The 20661-nt window shown below is 39.7% G+C and overlaps 1 protein-coding gene across 1 annotated transcript in view; it reads left to right on the plus strand.

Moving 5' to 3' along the window:
* The first annotated feature begins 1551 nt into the window (after nt 1–1551).
* plk4 (polo-like kinase 4 (Drosophila)) overlaps nt 1552–20661 on the plus strand; it is a 40903-nt gene continuing 21793 nt past the window's right edge. The window contains exons 1-8 of the mRNA XM_063046559.1: nt 1552–1695; nt 8990–9085; nt 10263–10358; nt 10438–10552; nt 12733–13777; nt 14470–14573; nt 15566–15936; nt 17281–17385. Of these exons, the coding sequence (XP_062902629.1) occupies nt 1663–1695; nt 8990–9085; nt 10263–10358; nt 10438–10552; nt 12733–13777; nt 14470–14573; nt 15566–15936; nt 17281–17385 (1965 nt within the window). The 5' untranslated portion in view covers nt 1552–1662. The remainder of the gene's footprint in view (nt 1696–8989; nt 9086–10262; nt 10359–10437; nt 10553–12732; nt 13778–14469; nt 14574–15565; nt 15937–17280; nt 17386–20661) is intronic.

Genomic DNA, 20661 nt, shown 5'->3' on the forward strand with positions numbered 1-20661 from the left:
TTTTATACAACTCCCACATGTTTAAAGTCTCTTATATTCATTCTTTAAATTAAAAAAAAACATACTTAGAATATAAGCCCATTTCCTAGAAGTCTGCTTTGATGAGTTACTGCAATGCATGTCCACAATGTTACTCCACAATGTCTTCGTATAAAATGATCTGGCTAGTAATCTGACCTAATGGTAATAAAAGGATGATGATCTGCGACCATGCCAGAAGTGTGGATGACTTGGCAGAGATACTGGAAGTTTTCCTGCTAACACTTGTCCTGCTAAATCTAGGGAGTTGTGGTTTTGGGAGGTAATGTCTACTGAGTAGCGCCAAGATGGAGTTCAGACCAGAAATAGTACACCTTTGTCATAGCGAATGGGATATCAATTAGCGATCAGATACCAATCCTGGAAGACGTTAACATTGTTGGAAGTTATCGTAAATGCATCTTATCCGATCAAGTGTGGAGTTCTCTGCAACTCTATTGACTTCCACTGGTGATTAAGCTTGGGAAAGTTGCAAGATGAACTTTATTGTATCCAATACTAAATTCTGGATTGTGACCACCAGCCTCCAAAAAAGACACTTTATTATGCAAGGGATACGAGGAATAGTAAAGATTTCCCCATGGTCCTCACTGACATCAGCTTTAACTTTCTCTATTCTACTCGTATCGTTTCCCCATTTAAGAAATCTGAGGTTTGGCTACAGATAACTATGTTGGATTTATTTGTTATTGTAATATGTTACCCTTAAAGCATTTTTAAAAATCATACGTACTCCAATGAGGATGGAGAGCGGGGAAAGGCTACATTTATTGTGATTCGTACATTACAAAAAAGGCCACATAAACATATACTGTATCCCCTCTATCTGTCAGTCCTAATCCCTAAGTAACAACTGTCTATTTCCCTCCATGGATGCTGCCTGACCTACTGAGTTCCTCTAGCTTTTTGTATGTTGCTCCGGATTCCAGCATCTCGTGTCTAACATACCGTCTTCCATAGGATAAATTACTTTTCCCTCAAATAAAACTGTTGGGGATATGGGTTGTAAACAATCACTGCACTTCTGCCAGTACTTCTCGTTGCCACATAGTTTCCAATTACTTTCCCAACAACGTAACTTCCAATCGGCAAAAAGAAGAGACCAATCTTCTACTTTCGCTGCAACTCTTCCAACTCTCTTAAACACTAAACGCCAATAAATTCCAGTCAATCTTACTTTGCTCTTGCAGCAGTGTCCGCCAGACCGACGGCAGCGATGCAACCCGGATTTCCGGGTTGACGGTCAAACCTTGACAGAGGCGTCAAACGAAAGGGGAAGATGTGCTCATGCGCGGCACGCGGCGCATACGTCACGTGACACCGTTACTAAAACAATTACCTTTACAAAGTTAAAAAAATATATATTTTACATATAGGAATGTGATTTAAAATATATTTCAAGACTACATTTACTTTAATCGTTGTTATTTTTTTCTTCCTTTCTGCCTCCGCGAGGAGGTGACGCCAGCGCAGCCTCGTTGTCGACTGGGTAAACGGCGGATTTTTCAAAAATGGAGCGAGTCCGCCGCGGCGTTGGGCGGGCAACTGGAGCGAGGGAGCGAGCGGCGGAGCAGTGAGTCCGCGCCCTTCGGGGGCAGCGGCGGAGACAGAGCGGCTACCGGCATGGCGACCGTGTGCATCGGTGAGAAAATAAAGGTACGCCCCGCCATCTCCTGTATTTTGGTCACTAACAGAAGTCCTGACACTATTTCCTGTGGACGGCAACTCGTCCAATCTCAGACCGAAGCTTCGGCGGGGGCCCGTCCCCTTCATCAGCTGTCACGTTTAGACCCTTTGGTATAGCCGATTTGTTATTCTTTTAACTAACATTTTCTGGTTTTCTGTCTGCCACTGATTCTGTCCCAGATCGGGCGCAGATGTGGTACCTACCGTTTCGGAGCGAGATGTCTGCCCAGAAGCCAAGCCAGCGAAACACACAGTTCACTTTCTATCTTCTATAGGAAAAAAAACAATCCGTTAATTCTGGGGAGGTTGATTGAAAGATGTCAACATTTTTAAAAAAAACTTCTTAAAACTATATGTCATCAAATCATTCCATTCATTCTGCCATCAATTCAATACATTCTTTCATATTCACAATGCACCAATACAGCTAGTTTCCACTTAGAATAATTCATCCAGGAAGTGTTCACTCTACAGAGCCCAGCCCTTCGAGCTCAAAGTAAATTTGTTGCTATATATTACCTTGAGATTCATCTTCTTGCAAACATTTACATGAAAATAGATAAGCACAATTTCTGAAGAACTGTACATAGGCAACCAATGAGCAAAAGATAAATTGTGCAACTATAAAATAGTACTGAGAACATGAATTGTACATTCTTTGAAAGTTGGTTGTAGAATTAGTTCAGAGTTGTCCAATTGTTCAATGTCCAGTGATGGTTGGAACTTGGACTGTGATCCCTCCCCTCATAGTTTTTACGTTGGCTGTGCTAAGCTTAAATGTGCCTCTGACTCTTTGAGGGTGAAATATGCCAACTGGCAGTATTCACTTACTGACCTCTTGGTGCACCAGAATAACATCAGGTTTCAGGTAGAAGGGTAGACCAAACTCTGTCTTTAACATCTAATGATCTTACAGCAGCAGTTGATGTTTATCTTGATGTTCATCCCTGGGAACACTGTAGATATCAGGGGTGCTCTGTTACACAGCAGTTTGAGACAAATTGCTGTCAAGCATAGTTTGGCTCCAGCATAGTTTTCCAGACCTTGGCAAATGTGCTATACACAAATGTGTGGGTGATTGTATCATCTGCACCATAGCCATGATAGCTTGGGAGTTAGACTCCGACCATAAGACATAAGAGCAAAATAAGGCCATTCAGTCCATTAAGTCTGCTCTGCCATTCCATCATGGCAGATTTATTATCCCTCTCAACCCCTTACCAATCAAGAACTTACCAACTTCCGCTTTAAATATACCCAATTACTTGGCCTCCACCTCCATTTGTGGCAATGAATTCCACAGATTTACCACTGTCTGGCTGAAGAAAATCATCTCAGTTCTAAAGGGGTGTCGTTCTATCTCAGTTCTAAGAGGCTGTGCCCTCTTGTCCTAGCTCTGCCACTAGAGGAAACATCCTCTCCACAACAATTCCATGCCTTTCAGGAACTGATCAGAACAGATTTGACAAGCAGTGTCCTGTCCACTACCAGCCAATATTGTCAACATTTACTGTACAATTTTATAATGTTTGTAAGCCTGATCTACGTATCTTGTTGAATGCAAGAGCAACGAAGTGAGCCTGACTAAATATGTGGATGGACCAGTAGACAATAAACAATAGGTGCAAGAGGAGGCCATTCAGCTCTTTGAGCCAGCACCACAATTCACTGTGATCATGGCTGATCATCTACAATCAGTACCCTTTTCCTGCCTTCTCCCCATATCCCTTCACTCTGCTATCTTTAAGAGCTCTATCTAACTCTTTTTTGAAAGAATCTAGAGAATTGGCCTCCACTGCCTTCTGAGGCAGAGCATTCCACAGAACCACAACCCTCTGTGTGGAAAAAGTTTTTTCTCAACTCCGTTCCAAATTGTCTACCCCTTATTCTTAAACTGTGGCCTCTGTTGGAGGAGTCCAGAATCATCGGGAACATGTTTCCTGCCTCTAGCGTGTCCAATCCCTTAATAATCTTATATGTTTCAATCAGATCCCCTCTCATCCTTCTAAATTCCAGCGTATTAAACCCCAGTCGCTCCAATCTTTCAACATATGACAGTCCCGCCATCCGGGGAATTAACTTCGTGAACCTACGCTGCACTCTCTCAATAGCTAGAATGTCCTTCCTCAAATTTGGAGACCAAAACTGTACACAGTATTCCAGGTGTGGTCTCACCAGGGCCCTGTACAACTGCAGAAGGACCTCTTCACTGCCTGCTGTACCTGCACGCTTACTTTCAGTGACTGATGAACAAGGACACCTAGATCTCGTTGTACTTCCCCTTTTCCTAACGAGGCCTACAGCTTAAGTTATCAGACAATCATAAAGCTTTTGAGGCCATGTTAAATTAATTTGTACTTATTAGTACAGTACTAAAGCAAATATGCAACACCAAAAAAACATGCTGGCAGGATAGAGTACCGACAGCTTTCTTGTAGAACTACCCTACCAACATGCATTTATAGTCTAGACTGCAGGAAGAATTCCATTCCTTGAAAATTTAACTACCTCTTAGTTACCCAAAATGAGTTGAATATTACCTGATATCCAGGAAGAGCGTAACTTTGTGCAACAAGCTGGCTGACTGTTTTGTACAGAAGCCCATCACAGAATGTGTCATTTTGGAGATATCCATTCTACCATCTAAGTTGTTTATTAGACAGTTAACGTGCATATTTGAGACCTTGCTAGGGAGGCAACAGATAGTAGAAACACTATAACGCAGGTAGTAATTGGGTGGTGTAAATCATTACAAATGCATTTTTCGTGGGAAATTTTTTCCCTCTTTGCAATCCAAAAATGTACAACACATAGCTAGTAAAAAAGGCCACAAGTGTTCTTCTATCAAGATCTGCATTGCAATGGAGCCTTGTAGTTTCTTCACATGATAGGAGTTGCGGCCATCTTTCAATCCATTTTGTTCTCCTAAAGTTGGTGCCAAACTCTAACCCAAGTTTAATTTGATGCACAAACAGAAGTCAACATAACAAGATTCCACCTTGTTACTACTTCATTAAATCAAGGATTATTAAAAATGTTTTTTTTTTATCTTGGTTGTCTCCAGTTCTCTTGGTTATAATGGGGCGCATTTCGATAAATAAAAAGCATAAGTTTAACTAAACCTCTCCTTTTGATTTATTTAGCTACATTATAATATTCTATTATGCGCTTATTGAGTATGCCCACAAGAAAATGAATCTCAGGGTTAGAAACATAGAAAACCTACAGCACAATACAGGCCCTTCGGCCCACAATGCTGTGCTGAACATGTACTTACTTTAGAAATTACCTAGGGTTACCCATAGCCCTCTATTTTTCTAAGCTCCATGTACCTAGCCGAGAGTCTCTTAAAAGACCCTATTGTATCCGCCTTCATCACCGTCACTGACAGCCCATTCTCTGCTTAAAAAAGCTTACCCCTGACATCTCTGTACCTACTTCGAAGCACCTTAAAACTATGCCCTCTCGTGTTAGCCATTTCGGCCCTGGGAAAAAGCCTCAATCTATTTGCTTCAAGGAGAAAAGGCTGAGTTCACTTAACCTATTCTCATAAGGCATGCTCCCCAATCCAGGCAACATCCTTGTAAATCCCCTCTGTACCCTTTCTATAATTTCCACATCCTTCCTGTAGTGAGGCGACCAGAACTGAGCACAGTACTCCAAGTGGGGTCTGACCAGGGTCCTATATAGCTGTAACATTACCTTTCAGCTCTTGAACTCAGTCTCACAGTTGATGAAGGCCAATACACCGTACGCCTTCTTAACCACACAGTCAACCGGCGCAGCAGCTTTGAGCATCCTATGGACTCGGACCCCAAGATCCCTCTGATCCTCCATGCTGTTAAGAGTCTTAACATTAATACTATATTCTGCCATCATCTTTGACCTACCAAAATGAATCACCTCATACTTATCTGGGTTGAACTCCATCTGCCACTTTATATGATGACATAGATGTATATACTTTGATAATAAATTTACTTTGAACTTTTAATGGTGTAATTAATCTACACCATTGTTGCTTTAATGATTGGTGCACTTGTACTCCAGATTCTTCTGAAAGCTTCATTATCTTTCACATCCATCTGCCAAGTCATATTTCTAGTGATGAGAAAATTTCAACACTTGTAAAGAGGCTTTTACAAGATTTGCATGTTGTCTTTGAAGACTTTGAAAACCAAAAAATGTTACATGATCTGCCTCTTGCTACAGGTAGAGTTCTTTATAATAGCATCTGGTAGTTTAGCACTCCCTGACATGGTTGCTCTGATTCTTATGTTGGACCCAACAACAAGGTCTCCAAGATATTTCTTTCATATCTTCACACAAGTGGTTGTAGGTTTGGCATTGACTGAGTTGGTTTAATATAACAATACAGAGGATACCTGGCTGTCTTTCTGCTGATTTGTTTGATTGTTTATGTCTCTTTGGATGTCTGGTGAGGACAGAATTCCTGTAAGACCTTATGAATTGTTAAAGTTGGTTTATTTAGGTTGTCTGAATTTGGTGATGAATCTATTTTGGCTTGGTCAGAGCATTACCATATTAGACAAGTGAGCCCAAATATCTTTGAGTGAAAGTGGAGATCCTGACTGTCACCAGGTCCACCAATCATTTTGTATTTACAAACTTGCAACTGTTGTTTTAAGTGCTGCCTTGTCTTTCTTTAAACGGATAATGGAAGAACGTGTGGAAAAGAGTCACTCTTGAAGTAACCATTGTACGACAAAATGAGTTGAGGTCACTTTTGATTGAAACAGCTGATTTAATTTAAGTTGAAATCAGCCAGCTTGGCATAGATAGCTGTTCATGTTGGCTAATCAACAAGTTGTTGAGGATGACACTAGAGTGGTTTTCTTGTGGGAAAAGGTCCATTGAGGGTGTCAGTGAATGCATTTTCTATTATGATCATCAAAGCTGGTGCTTTTTGACACTTGCTTGGATCCTTCCTTTAATTTTCTTCCAAAACAGCATTCAGTGATTGATGGTATCATATGTGCTGATTGGTCATTGAATGTAGCAGGGATCTAACAATGAATTGTCATTTCTTAAATCCACCCTTGGTGTACTTGGTGAGATTCAGTACTTGAGAGGTGCATGATCTGCCATTCATATTATGCAACTGAATTTTTGTCTTGCAAAATGTGGAAGAACTAATTCACAGTGAGACACCAATAAGTTTATAGGGTAGCAACAAATCTAGTATGAGAACACAGTAGGAGCCTGCTCCCCCTTTAGACAAAATCAATATTGATCTTGCATCTCAACATATTTTCCTACCTATCTGATGTCTCTCAATCAGAAACTTACTGATCACTGTTCTTAGTGCAGTTGGTGATTGAACCTCCACAGTCGTCTTGGGTAGAGCATTCTGAAATTCACTAGGACATTTCTCCTTGTCTCAAATCAAAATAATCCACCCCTGTTTTAATTGTAATAATGGCTTTAGGCTCCTTGGTGTTGATTAAGATTAGCTGAAAACTACATCAATCTCAAGAGTCCTTCTCTGGCTTCAAAGACAACAATGTATATTGGCCTCATAATTTTGAAAATGCAATCCATGGCCATGCAGGTGTTGGATAGTCTATTCAATGCAGATGTCATCTTGGCTTATATTTGTATATTTTGATATTTTTGCTTGCTTTTTCCATTTTGGCTGCTATAATTTGTCATTCCCTAATTGCATCACTCCCATCAGGGAAGAGCTACATAGCATCCGTGTCAGGACCACCAGACTCAAAAACAGTTACTTTCCCCAAGCAGTAAGGCTGATCAACACCTCCACTACTTGATCATTTCCTCTCAGGGTCACCTTATGTACAGACACACCAGTGCCTAGCTTCACTTTATGGATATAAAATCAAGCTGTGTATATATATCAGCTATCTTATGTACTTAAAAATATAGACACGAGGCAATCTGCAGACGCTGGAAATTCAAGCAACACACACAAATAATGCTGCCTGTCCTGCTGTGTTCTCCAGCATTTTTTTGTGTGTGTTGATCTTATGTATTTATTTTTATTATTATTGTTGCAATTTATCTTACTGTTTTCTCTCAGTTCTTTGCTTGCCCTAATATCTAAATTGATCATCTTGTTGTTTTCTCTTATGCTATTTGTTAGTGTGCATGCTCTTTATATAAATCTATTTTTTAAGGATCATGAAACATTGAAGAGGTTAGATTTAAAGTAGGAAGGGTGATTTAATGGGAGAGGAATGACGAGGCAGATTTTATAAAATATGTAAGGGTAGAAAGTAATTTTAGAGACATTGGGGGGAGGTGATTTTTTTAACTAATACTTCCCACATTCTCTAGTTCTAAATCGTATGAGGGTTAAATTAATACCATCAAAATCAGGTTTATTATCACTGTCTTGAATGGCGTGAAATTTGTTGTTTTGCGCAGCTAACAGTGTAAGACATATAATAATTACTATAAATTCCAAAATAACTAGTGCCAGAAAAAAGGAAAAAAAAAGTTCATGGACCGTTCAGAAGTCTGGTGGCGGAGGGGAGGGAGCTGTTTCTAAATCACTGAGTGTGGTCTTCAGGCTCCGGTACAGTATCTCCCTGTGATGCTAGTAATGCAAAGAGGGCATGTTCCGGATGGCGAGTGCCTTAGTGATTGATGCCGTCTTTTTTTGAGGTACAGTCTCTTGAAAATGCCCCCGATGGTGAAGAGGGTGCCCGTTGTGGAGTAGTAGACTTCAATACCCGACGCCCTTAACTAGAAATTATTTGCTGACAAATTGTTTGATAAATTTATTGTAGAAATGAAGGCTATTCAAATTTTCGATGGATTGTCCCAGTATGTAATGTATTTGTGTTTAAACATACTTTCTAATGATTTGATATTTCGCTTGGCGAGGCTTTGAAGAACACGTAAATAATACTTAAGGTCTGTTGCTTGGCAATGAGAAGCCGTTGTGTTAACGCGGGAATAAAACCGGGCTTATGTTTTACTGACTCGGTCCTTTACCTTTGAGTCCTCTCGCTACTTAACTAGTTCGTGCGCAGTCAAAGAAAGACTAGTCAAGTTCCCGTTGGTAGTTCTAAAATGCTTGTTCGGGTGTTGAATTGTATCTTAACGTGCAAGAGTATGATGTCAGTAGATGGTGAAAATGCTATTGAGGTAAGCTGTATGAAGCATTTATACCGAACAAGCCAGTCATTTGCACATTGCGTAATAGTTATTATTGCATTATTGTGATGCAATCGATCAAGAGTATTATTGAATCGGTGACTGAACAATTTTTCTTCAGGACTTCAAGGTTTTAACACTCCTTGGGAAGGGGTCGTTCGCCTGTGTTTACCGAGCAAAATCTGTAAGTACTGGTCTGGAGGTGGCGATAAAAATGGTAAGTTTACCCCAAGCGGTATGTACTTTTAAACAATATTATTTTATCTTTCTCTGCCTATGGGAATCTTGAATGCAATACTTACTTTAGTCCAGCTTGTTAGAATTATTTTTAAATGTCTTGTCAACATAACAGCAATAATACGGTTTGCTCTAATGGTTTAAAAAAAAGGTCTGAGTTGAGTTTGTCTTGAATGTTTGACTTGAAACAGGCTAAACATAATTGTTCATTGTGGCTGATTCATTTCTCCATGTCCAGAAAAGTAACTAAAAATATCCAAATAAATCCCATAAATCTTTTGGAATTCTTGGACAATTTTAACCAACTTGTAATTAAAGTTCCTATTCAAGTTGGTCATTGGCGTTTTTTAAATTGCTGAGTGCATCTTTTGGGAATACTCTTTCCAAATAAACAGTAAAATTCAGCTCAGCAATGTACTTGTTTAAAATCCAAAGGACAGAATAAATTTTAATCACTGCAGGTTTAGTGATGACTCACCACTTTTAGGAGCGTATCCTGCCCAAGATTCTAACATCCTCATGTCAGAGGTAAAATAGAACAGGTAAAATAGAATAAAAATCAAGCACTTGATATTATTGTCTAATGGGTAACTATTGTTTCATGAGACATCTTTGTGAGAAACTGGTTTACTCATTTTGGCCATCATTGGTATTGGAAAATTAAATTACTGAATATCAGCTGTGAAACTTGTTCCCATTTCTTACTTTAATGAAAATAAGTTTTACTGCTAGTAACTTAAAACTATTTATGATGGAAAGAATCTTCACGTTCCCAAGCGGATAATTTCAAATAATTTTGCACTTGTGTAATATTTTCCCACAAAATCTAGTAAAAATTTTGAAATAGAAAATAATTTAATTCATCTAATTAACACACAAAATGCTGGGGGAACTCAGCAGGCCAGGCAGCATCTATGGAAAAGAGTAAGCAGTTAATGTTTTGAGCTACGACCCTTCATCAGGACTTAGGAATCAAGGGTCTCAGCCCAAAACATCAACTGTTTACTCTTTTTCATAGATGCTGCCTGACCTGCTGAGTTCCTCCAGCATTTTTGTGTGCATTGCTTGGATTTCCAGCATCTGCAGGTTTTCTCGTATTTAATTCATCTAATTGCTCATTGTTGAAATGATATGGATTCAATGAATTGTGTTCCCAGATTGACAAAAAGGCCATGCACAAAGTGGGAATGGTACAGAGAGTCCGCAACGAAGTGGAGATACATTGTCAGTTGAAGCATCCGTCTATATTGGAGGTAATTACAGTTTTATGAGCACTGTTCTTTTGCATCTATTCTATGCGAATACTTACGGATGATCTTTGTTTACTTTCAGCTTTACAACTATTTTGAAGACAACAATTATGTCTATTTGGTACTGGAGATGTGTCACAATGGAGAGATGAGCAGATATTTAAAGAACAGGAAAGCTAGTTTCTCAGAAGATGAAGGTACTACCATTTGAAAATATTTATTATGGACTTTCCATTAATAAATATGATATTGAGGACCATGTGTTTTTTTTTGCTAGATTCAAATTGATCTCTACTTCGCTATATTCAGGCTTCATTCATAAAACTACTGATCTACCATCATAAACTATTAGGGCTTTCCCCAGTGCTCTGGTTTCCTCTCTTATCTTGAAAATGTTCTCACTGTTAAGTTAGTTGCCTACCATAGTGGTGATAGGACAATCAGAGTGGAATTGATGGACATGTGAGAGAAATATATAGGGAATGAGATTGTGCTGAGAGTCCACATGGACTTGATAGGCTGAATAGCCTCTTTCTCTACCAAATGAAGGTATGAAAAACATTGCATAGGTGTACAGATGGTGCTCAGCATTATCTCACTAGGACTTTACATGTCTCTTATATTGTTTTGTTTGAATTGGATGGGCTGAAATCTCCAGGGATAAATGACCAAAACTCTGCTGGGAAGACATTTGAGGGGAACATTAAACACTGTGTTTTATCTGCCGAAACCTGTTAGTAATAAGAGCTCACTTAAATAAAATGGTTAGGAAATAAATCAGAGGTTACATTAGGATTGTTTTATGTGTGTCTATAGAATATGAAATACATTGGCTGATTAGGATATATACTAAAGATTCAAAAGAAAATGGATAAATAAGAGCAAAAAAATTGCTAACATAAAGAGGTGGGATTATGAGTAGAACTGCCATTTGAGTAGGCTGAAATTTGTTGTTGTTTGTTGTTCTAATATATATCAGCTTATCTACTGATGTCTAGTATAAACCCAAGGACTCTCACAGCTGCCTGGACTATACCTCTTCCCACCCTGTCACTTGTAAAAATGCCATCCCCTTTCTCAGTTCCTTTGTCTCTGCTGCATCTGCTCTTAGGATGAGGCTTTTCATTCCAGAACTGAGGTGTCCTCCTCCTTCAAAAAAAGGGGCTTCCCTTCCTCCACCATCAATGCTGCCCTCAACCTACCACCCCACCCCATGTGTACATGTCCAGAACATAATTCTCCATAAATTCCACCCTCTCCAATAGGATTCCATGACCAAACACATATTTCCCTCCACTCCCCACCCACCCGTCCCCCTACCCTAGTTTCTGCTTTCCGCAAGGATTGCTCCCTGTGTGACTCCCTTGTCCATTCGTCCCTCCCCTTTGATCTCCATCCTGGCACTTATCCTTGCAAGTGGAACAAGTGCTACACCTGCCCCTACACATCCCCCCTCACTACCATTCAGGGCCCCAAACAGTCCTTCCAGGTGAGGCGACAATTCAACTGAGTCTTTGGGGTCATCTGCTATATCCAATGCTCCTGGTGTGGCCTCCTGTATGTCGGTGAGAATCGATGTAAATTGGGAGACTGCTTCATCGAGCACCTATGCTCTTTCTCCAGGAAAAAGTGGGATCTCCCAGTGGCCACCCATTTTAATTCCACTTCTCATTTCTATTCTGACATGTCAGTCCATGGCCTCCTCTACTGTCGCGATGAGGCCACACTCAGGTTGGAGGAGCAACACCTAATATTCCATTTGAGTAGCCTCCAACCTGAGAGTGTGAACATCAATTTCTCAAACTTCTGGTAATGCTACCCCCCACCCCCCCTTACCCATTCTCATTTCCTTCTATCACCTTATCTCCTTACCTGCCCATCACCTCCCTCTGATGCTCCTCCCCCTTTTCTTTCTTCCATGGCCTTCTGTCCTGTCCTCTCAGATTCTTCCTTCTCTACTTTCCAGCCCTGTATCTCTTTCACCAATCAACTTCCCAGCTCTTTACTTGCCCTCTTCCTCCTCTCCCCCCCCCCACAACTTCCTGGTTTTTCCTATCACCTTGTGTTTTTTTCCTCCTCTCCCCCCATCTTTTTACTCTGACTCCTCATCTTTTTTTCTCCAGTCTTGATGAAGGATCTCAGCCCAAAATGTTGACTATACTCTTTTCCATCGATGCTGCCTGGCCTGTTGAGTTCCTCCAGCATTTTGTGTGTGTTGCTTGGATTTACATGTATCTGCAGATTTTTCTCTTGTTTGTGAGTGACATAATTATTTTGAGTTAATAATGGAGGGAGTATGGCAAAAAAGGGGAATAGTTTTAATATATTCTTTTTAAAATTGACATTCATTCTGCTTTTCTTTTTTTTAAATACACAGCTCGACACTTCATGCATCATATTGTTACTGGAATGCTGTATCTTCACTCACATGGTATATTGCATCGGGACCTCACTCTTTCTAATCTTCTACTTACAAGTGACATGAACATAAAGATAGCAGATTTTGGATTAGCCACACAGCTGAAAATGCCCACTGAAAAGCATTTCACCATGTGTGGAACCCCCAATTACATTGCACCGGAGATCGCAACTCACAGTGCTCATGGTCTTGAATCTGATGTGTGGTCTCTTGGGTGCATGTTTTATACTTTTCTGGTGGGAAAGCCGCCATTTGACACTGACACTGTTAAAAATACACTGAATAAAGTGATGCTGGCAGATTATGAAATGCCGACATTTGTTTCAAGCGAGGCTCAAGATTTGATCTATCAGCTGCTTCGAAAAAATCCAGCAGATCGCATCATTCTTTCTAGTATATTGGACCATCCATTCATGATGAAGTGCCCTTCATCCAAAAGTAAAGATCCAATATCTGCAGAGGACTCAATGGATAGTGGACATGCCACAATTTCAACTGCATTTACCACAGGAGCAGGATCTTCCGGTGCTAGTGCCACAGGACGCTTACAGCAGAAGACGAAACAAGTCATAGGACAGTTTCTTCCAAATAAAATGTCAATCATTACTTCACACAATAGTATTATCAATGATACTTCATCCCTAGGATTTAGCATAGAATATCATGAGGAAAGAGCACAAAATACTGAAATTAGTAGAGCTGGTCGAGGAAGAACTATACAACATGGAGATGAAGAACGACCCCATTCCCGATGGCTTCGAAGGGCGCACTCTACTGACAGATCTGAAAACTTCCAAAATCAGAATCCTGAAAAGTCTAGCAGCAGCATGGAGCGCTGTCAGTCTGTTGATGCACTGTTAAAGTCAACCAGACATGAAATGCATAATCATGAAAACTTTTATGGAGATAATTATATAAATATTCCACAATTTAATAGAGAGGTTTCAGATAACATCGCCACCCACAACAAGCTTGCCATGTCTCCTGTCAAACAGACTACAAAGTAAGTACATCCTTTTTTATCTTCACAACGTAACAAAAGACAAACTCTGGATGTTGCAGGATGCAAGTCTAAATAGAATAAATTAAAATAAATTTGAATTTTTTATGTTGGTTTTCAAAATGGAAAACATTGGCTAGATGTGATCCAGACTTGATCTTGATCTCCAGTGCTTTCTTTGTGGAGTTTCCACACTCTGTGTGTTTTTTCTGTATGTTCTGTATATCTCGGCCCGAAATGTCGACTGTACCTGTTCCTAGAGATGCTGCCTGGCCTGCTGCGTTCACCAGCAACTTTAATGTGTGTTGCTTGAAATTCCAGCATCTGCAGATTTCCTCGTGTAAAGAGAATTGGGGTCACTCTGAGTTAGGTAGTATCAGCTCATTGGGTCAAGAGGCCTTTTTGTATGTCACAAGGAATTGCAAATGACGGAGATCTCTAGGAAAATAGTTTGTCTAATATGTAAAATTAATGGTAATAATTTGCTTAAGAATGAAGAGTGATGTTGCTGATAATCAACAGTGACTTGAAGCAAAGAAAGCCTGGAGGACATTTGAGGGAGACATTTAACACTGATTTTTATCTACCTAAACCTATTGTTGGTAGCTGAGTGATGTTGCTGCTCAACTCAGTGGAGTATAAAATATTAATTTGGAGTTGTTGACAAGACACATCTTTTCTAATTTTATTCATAGCTCAGGCTTTGCTTACCAGCCTACTTCCAGTGGACCATTCTTGGAGCAGATATCACGGGCGGGCACAATACAGCACTGGTTTGAAAATAGCCAGCCACATAATGGTAAGTTGCTTTCTTTTGATCTTTCAAAGTTATTTTTCTATGTTCTCCCTTGTCCATGGAAGAATTGTTGATAGGGTGAGCTTGAAGGGTAGAAATAATCACCCTGTCATTTCAGACAGCATTTCAGTGCAAAGTGACTTGATGTTAACAAATTTGTATTTTAATGGGTTTCACCCTATTCTTTTAGGTGCAGTCAATAGACAATAGGTGCAGGAGTAGGCCATTTGGCCCTTTGAGCCAGCACCGCCATTCACTGTGATCATGGCTGATCATCCACAATCAGTACCCTGTTCCTGCCTTCTCCCCATATCCCTTGACTCCGCTATCTTTAAGAGCTCTATCTAACTCTTTCTTGAAAGAATCCAGAAAATTGGCCTCCACTGCCCTCTGAGGCAGAGCATTCCACAGATCCACAACCCTCTGTGTGAAAAAGTTTTTACTCAATTCCGTTCTAAATGGTCTACCCCTTATTCTTAAACCGTGGCTGAAGCAGCTTGGCTGAGATTAGGAATTTTACAGTCCATTCTGTATTGCTTACTTCCTCTACTTTAGCACCATAAATAGTATTTGCAGCTATCTTGCCTCTTTTTGTTGTTTTAAGTTGTAATGATGCAACTCAGCTTTGTGAAATAAACTGTTGGTTTGAAATTAAATACAAGGTCTTCAGGCTGTGCACATTAAAACCCAAGACCAGAAATATAGATTTTTGCTTCACTGAAGTAGAACTTTGTTTTCTGAAAAATATTTATAAGTGTATTAGATGGTTATTGTAGTATTATATAGTTAATGCAATACATTAGAAGTACATACCAATGGTGTGATAGATTACTTGGGGGAGTTTATGAAAATGTGGGGAGAGTGAAAATCGGATGAAGGTTGTATGAGTGGGTTGAAAGGTCTGTTTCCATGCTATATCTAACAATGACTCGAAAATCTGCACCATAGGCAATAATCATTCATGTAGAGTTAATGCGAATCTTCTTATTTCCAAGCTCATTTCAGAAAACCAATGGATATCAGCACCACCAGTAGCTCTAATGGAAATTTACATGGTGGAAGAAAGCAGACTATAGATGAGGTTGTATCGGCAAATATGTGGGGAAAACAATCCAGCAACAAAATGAAAACTGACGAACTATACTACAAAGATTGCTTCAGAAAACAGATAGATATTCAAAGATGTGAAGGAGATTCCAGACAATCAGACGTGCGGTATGTCTGTCCTCAAGCTGTGAAACAACATGGATTAATAAGACAGGAAAGGCAATCTACTGAATCTCAAAACAAGACATTGCGAGAGTTGGTGTCACCATTGAAGGCTCACAGACTTAAAGCAATCCGGCAAAAAACTAAAAATGCAGTGGTGAGGTTTGCAATTTGTTATTTATAGCTGTTCATTTTCCAATACTTAATTCTTATAGCTTCTTGATTAGAGTGGTCCTCCATGGCAGCCAGTCACAGGGCGTTTAAGAGTCACTGCTTTGAATCTGGTGTCCCACATGGGTTGGAAGTCAGAAAAAGGTTTTTAAATCTTTTCCCTAAAAGACCTTGGTAAAGCAGATATTTAAAATAAATAAATAAATAAATAAATAAATAATTCAATAGTTCCACTCCTGAATATGATCTTTATTCCAGGCATGGTTACTTCTTTTTAAATTTCCCAGCTAACTCAGTGGGAGTCAAATTTGTCTTGGGATCAGTATTCAAAACCAATGTAGCCACCATAATTGAACAAAGATAGCTAATACAAATTACGAAGCAATTTCTTGCTGTTTTGGTTGTCAGCAGAAATATGAAGGCAAAAGCACATGTAATATACAATGCCATCCTCAGTAGGAAATTTGAATGCTATACAGTGAGGTGGACCAAAATATACTGGTCCTGATGTGTTCCAATTATCCAGAATCCACTGGATTCCCTAATCCACCAAGAACTGTTGAAAGCAACAGATTATTGTGCACATCAGTTCTGTTTGGTTAAGTGGCCAACATCAAACAGCCGGTTCAACAATCTCAACTGTGTTAGAAAGTGCTTAGGTCAAGGTGCTGGCAAACACTGAAATGCACCCATGGTGAATCATAATGAGTACTTTCCTGAAAATTGAATTTTATTTCTATTAGTGTAAGAATTCAGTTGTGACTTTTTGCTGATTTGAAGCCATGTTTTTGTGCCCTATTGGCCTACTTCAGAAAGAACGTAAAAGCAGTGAAGTAAGTGCAAGAAAGAAAGTACAAGTTTGATACCAGAACTCATTATCAAGAAAGAATGACAAGCTAGGGCTCTTTTTTTTTTAAACTAGAAGAGAGGACTTGGAGATCTTTAGAGTTTTTAGTGTCTTACACAAGATGGATAAGGAGAGAAAGGCTTCTTTTGCAGATATATTATTAACAATCCATAATATTGTCTTAATAAATATAGAATTAAGGAGAGCTGTTTATGCTTTGCGGATGCTTCATAAATGGAAGTTGTTACTTACAAAAAAAAAATGCTTGAGGCGAATAGTTTGCTTTGAAAAGGAAATTAGTATGAATAAGGAAGAAAAGAATTGAATAATTACTAAAAGGCTGGGATGAGGCAAAAAAAAAATGGAAGAAACTTGTGTTTAGTGTGAGCGTAAGCACCAATTAGCTGAGGCAAAGAACTTTCTATTGCATATTTTATATAATTTGTTTTGTTGTACATCTATGACTATTGATATGTTGTTTAGGTCAGTATTCTTGACTCTGAGGAAGTGTGCATGGAGCTTTTGAAAGGGAGTGGTGCTCAAGAACGTGTAAGGGAAGTACTTCGAATATCCTGCGATGGAAACATGGTAGGTTAAAATTCTTGAGCGTTTGCTTTAGTGACTTACTACTTTATGCCATTTATTAGAAACGATGATATCAATTGGGGAAAGAGGGAAAACTTAACACAATCAAAAACAATGGCTTATTTTGATAATTTTCTTCAAATTGTATTATTTTGATTCTTTAAGTTTTAATGAACTTGCATAACTATATTCAAGCTGTACTAATCTAGGAGTCAGTGAGTGGTGGAAATTGTAAATCTTTTATAAGTAATCTTCGATTTACAAAATGGACACGTTTGTGAATAATATTTGCACAAGTTAAATTCCAAAAATCAAAAAGGCTGACTGATGTTCATTATAGTTAATTTAGTTTAGTGTACTTCTCAGAACAGAGAGTGCCACACTTTTTTTTTGTAGCAGAAGGTGGACTTGTAAATCAAGGGTGCGTATTCTTAAGGCAGGAGTGATGAACCATTGGCGCACATGCTCAAGATGGCACTTGAAAAAATTTTGTTGGCATGTGGCATGAAGCGCCACTCTTCAATTCTTTAACCCCTACCCATAATTTTAAAAAATACATAATGATTATCTCTACTGCCAAATGCAGCAGCAAACTATTTTCTACAATTCAAGAGCAGTGAGATGTTTTCACAGAAAACGTGCTTGGCGCAAACTAGAAGATTCCAAGATCATGTGACGTTGGATGATACGCTTTGAAATCCTTGTAGTAGTACGTGTCAATGTTTAGATAGTAAACAGTTGGGCCAGTTGACATAGGCTTTGTTCTGCTTGTACTTTTCCTTCTGTTATTTGTGACTGAACACTGGATATTCAGTGATGATAAACACTGCAAATAGTTTAGCACCTCCATAAAAAATTTTCAATTGTCTTTTTAAAAGATTATTATTAATAATTTTTGTGCAATGAATAGAGGTAAATAAGCATCTTTTTTTCTTTAAAAATCCATAATTATTGTTAAGAATTCATTAATCAACAATAACCTTTGCTCAAAATTACCATGGCACATGGCGTGAAACTTTTAGATCATTGCCAATTTGGGTACATGCTCTCAAAAAGGTCCACTGCTCCTGCCTTAAAGAGTCTTTCAGATCTTATTAAGGAACGGGAGTGGAGCTGGATGAATTCTGGATCATTTAGGAGGCTGAGGGTTTGATCAGCAGGACATACAGGGAGATAGTTACACCCAAGGTATAAGACGCTGTCAGGAGAGGGAAAGGGGATAGGCAGCCAGTGCACAGTACCCCTTTGGCCATTCCCCTCAACAACAAGTATACTGCTTTGGATACTGTTGGGGGGGATGACCTAGCAGATGAAAGCCACAGCAGTCAGGTTGTCTGTCATAAGCAGAGTTTGGCTCTGGCTCAGAGGAGAAGGAGTGAGATGAGGTGAGCTGCAGTGACAGGGTTTCATTGGTCAGGGGAACAGACAGGAGATTCGGTGGAAAACAACAAGATTCCCGGATGGTATGTTGCCTCCTAGGTGTCAAGGTCAGGGACATCTTGAATTGAATCCACAACATTCTTAAGCGGAAGAGTGAGTGGCCAGGGATCATGAATAAGAAGGGTGAAGAAGTCTGCAAAGTGAGTTCAGGGAATTAGGTTGTAAGTTAAAGGACTGGACCTCCAGGGTTGTAATCTCGGGATTGCTACCTGTGCCACGTGCTAGGGAGGCCAGAAACAGGAAAGTTATGCAGTTTAACTCATAGTTAAGGAGATAGTGCAGGAGGGAGGGCTTCAAATCTTTTTATCATTGGGCTTTCTTCCAGGGAAGGTGGGACCTGTTGCACCTGAACTACGGTTGTGGGGGGGGCATGGGGGAGGTTGTTTAACATCTCACGGGACGGTTTTCAGGTGCTGTGTGGGGGGGGGGGGGTGCGCGGTTTAAACTAGAGTTGCCTTTGCAGCAGGGTTGGAAACCAGAACACCAGAGTAGATAGTGGCTGGGGAGTAAGATGTTAAGCCTATATACAAAGTCAGGAATTAAAAGATTGAGCATGGTGGGCTAATGTTCTGAATTGTGTATATTTCAATGGAAGGAGTATTATAGGAAAGGTGTATGAGAACAGCTCCTAGAAATATGACATTGTAGCAATCAGTGAGACTTGACTGCAGAAGGGGTAAGCCTGGCAGCTCAATATTCCAGGGTTCCATTGTTTTAAACATGACAAAGCGGGAGGGATTAAATGAGGAGGGGTGGTGTTAGTAGTCAGGGAAAATATCATGGCTGTGCTCACTCAGGACAACCTGGAGAACTTATCTACTGAGGCCTTATGGGTGGAACTGAGAAATAAGAAAGGCATGATCACATTAATAGGGCTCTAGGGCTATATTACAGACCACCCAACAGTCCTGAGGGATTTAGAAGAACAAATTTGCGGAGAGATTGCAGACTGTTGCAAGAAATACAAAGATGTGATCATAGGTGATTTTAACTTTCCATATATTTACTGGGACTCTTATACTGTAAAAGGGCTGGTTGAGAAAGAGTTTGTTAAATGCATTCAGGAAAGTTTCCTTAATCAGTACATAAAAATTTGAACTAGAGTCTGCAACACTCTATGAGACAGGACAAGCGACAGAAGTTTGTGTAAGGGAGCACTTTTATCTATTTATCACAATGCCATTAGTTTCAAGATAATTATGGAGAAAAGGATTGTCTGGTCCTCAGGTTGAAATTCTAAATTGCAGAAAGGCCAACTTGATGGTATCAGAAAACAATCTGGCAAGTGTGCATTTGGGCAGTTTTCTGGCAAAGCTGTACTTGGTAAGTGGGAGGCCTTCAAAAGTGAGATTTTGAGAGTACAAACTTTGTGTATTGCTGTCAGAATAAAAGGCAAGGATAACAGGTTTAGGGAACCTTACTTTTCGAGAGATATTGAGGCCCTGGTTAAGCAAAAGGAGGAGGTGCATAGCAAGTATAGATAGGAAGGAGCAAATGAGGTACTTGAGGAGTATAAGAAATGCAAGAGTACACTTAAAAGAATGAAATCAGGAGGTCTAAAAGAAGGCATCTGTATTTACTCAGGGAATGGACACAATCTACAGATAAAGCAACAGTGAGGTCATGGACCATATACAGATTACAGAGGTTTGCTGTCTTGAAGCAAATTAGAGTGGATAACTTCCCAGGGCCTGACAAAGTGTCACCTCAGATCCTGTGGGAGGCTAGTACAGAAATTACACAGGCAGTACCAGAGATATCTAAAATGTCCTTAGCCACGGGTGAGGTGCCAGAGGATTGGAGGATAGCTAATGTTCTTGTGTTGTTTAAGAAAGGCAT

Source organism: Mobula hypostoma, chromosome 4 (assembly GCF_963921235.1).
Source record: "Mobula hypostoma chromosome 4, sMobHyp1.1, whole genome shotgun sequence".
Lineage (NCBI taxonomy): Eukaryota > Metazoa > Chordata > Chondrichthyes > Myliobatiformes > Myliobatidae > Mobula > Mobula hypostoma.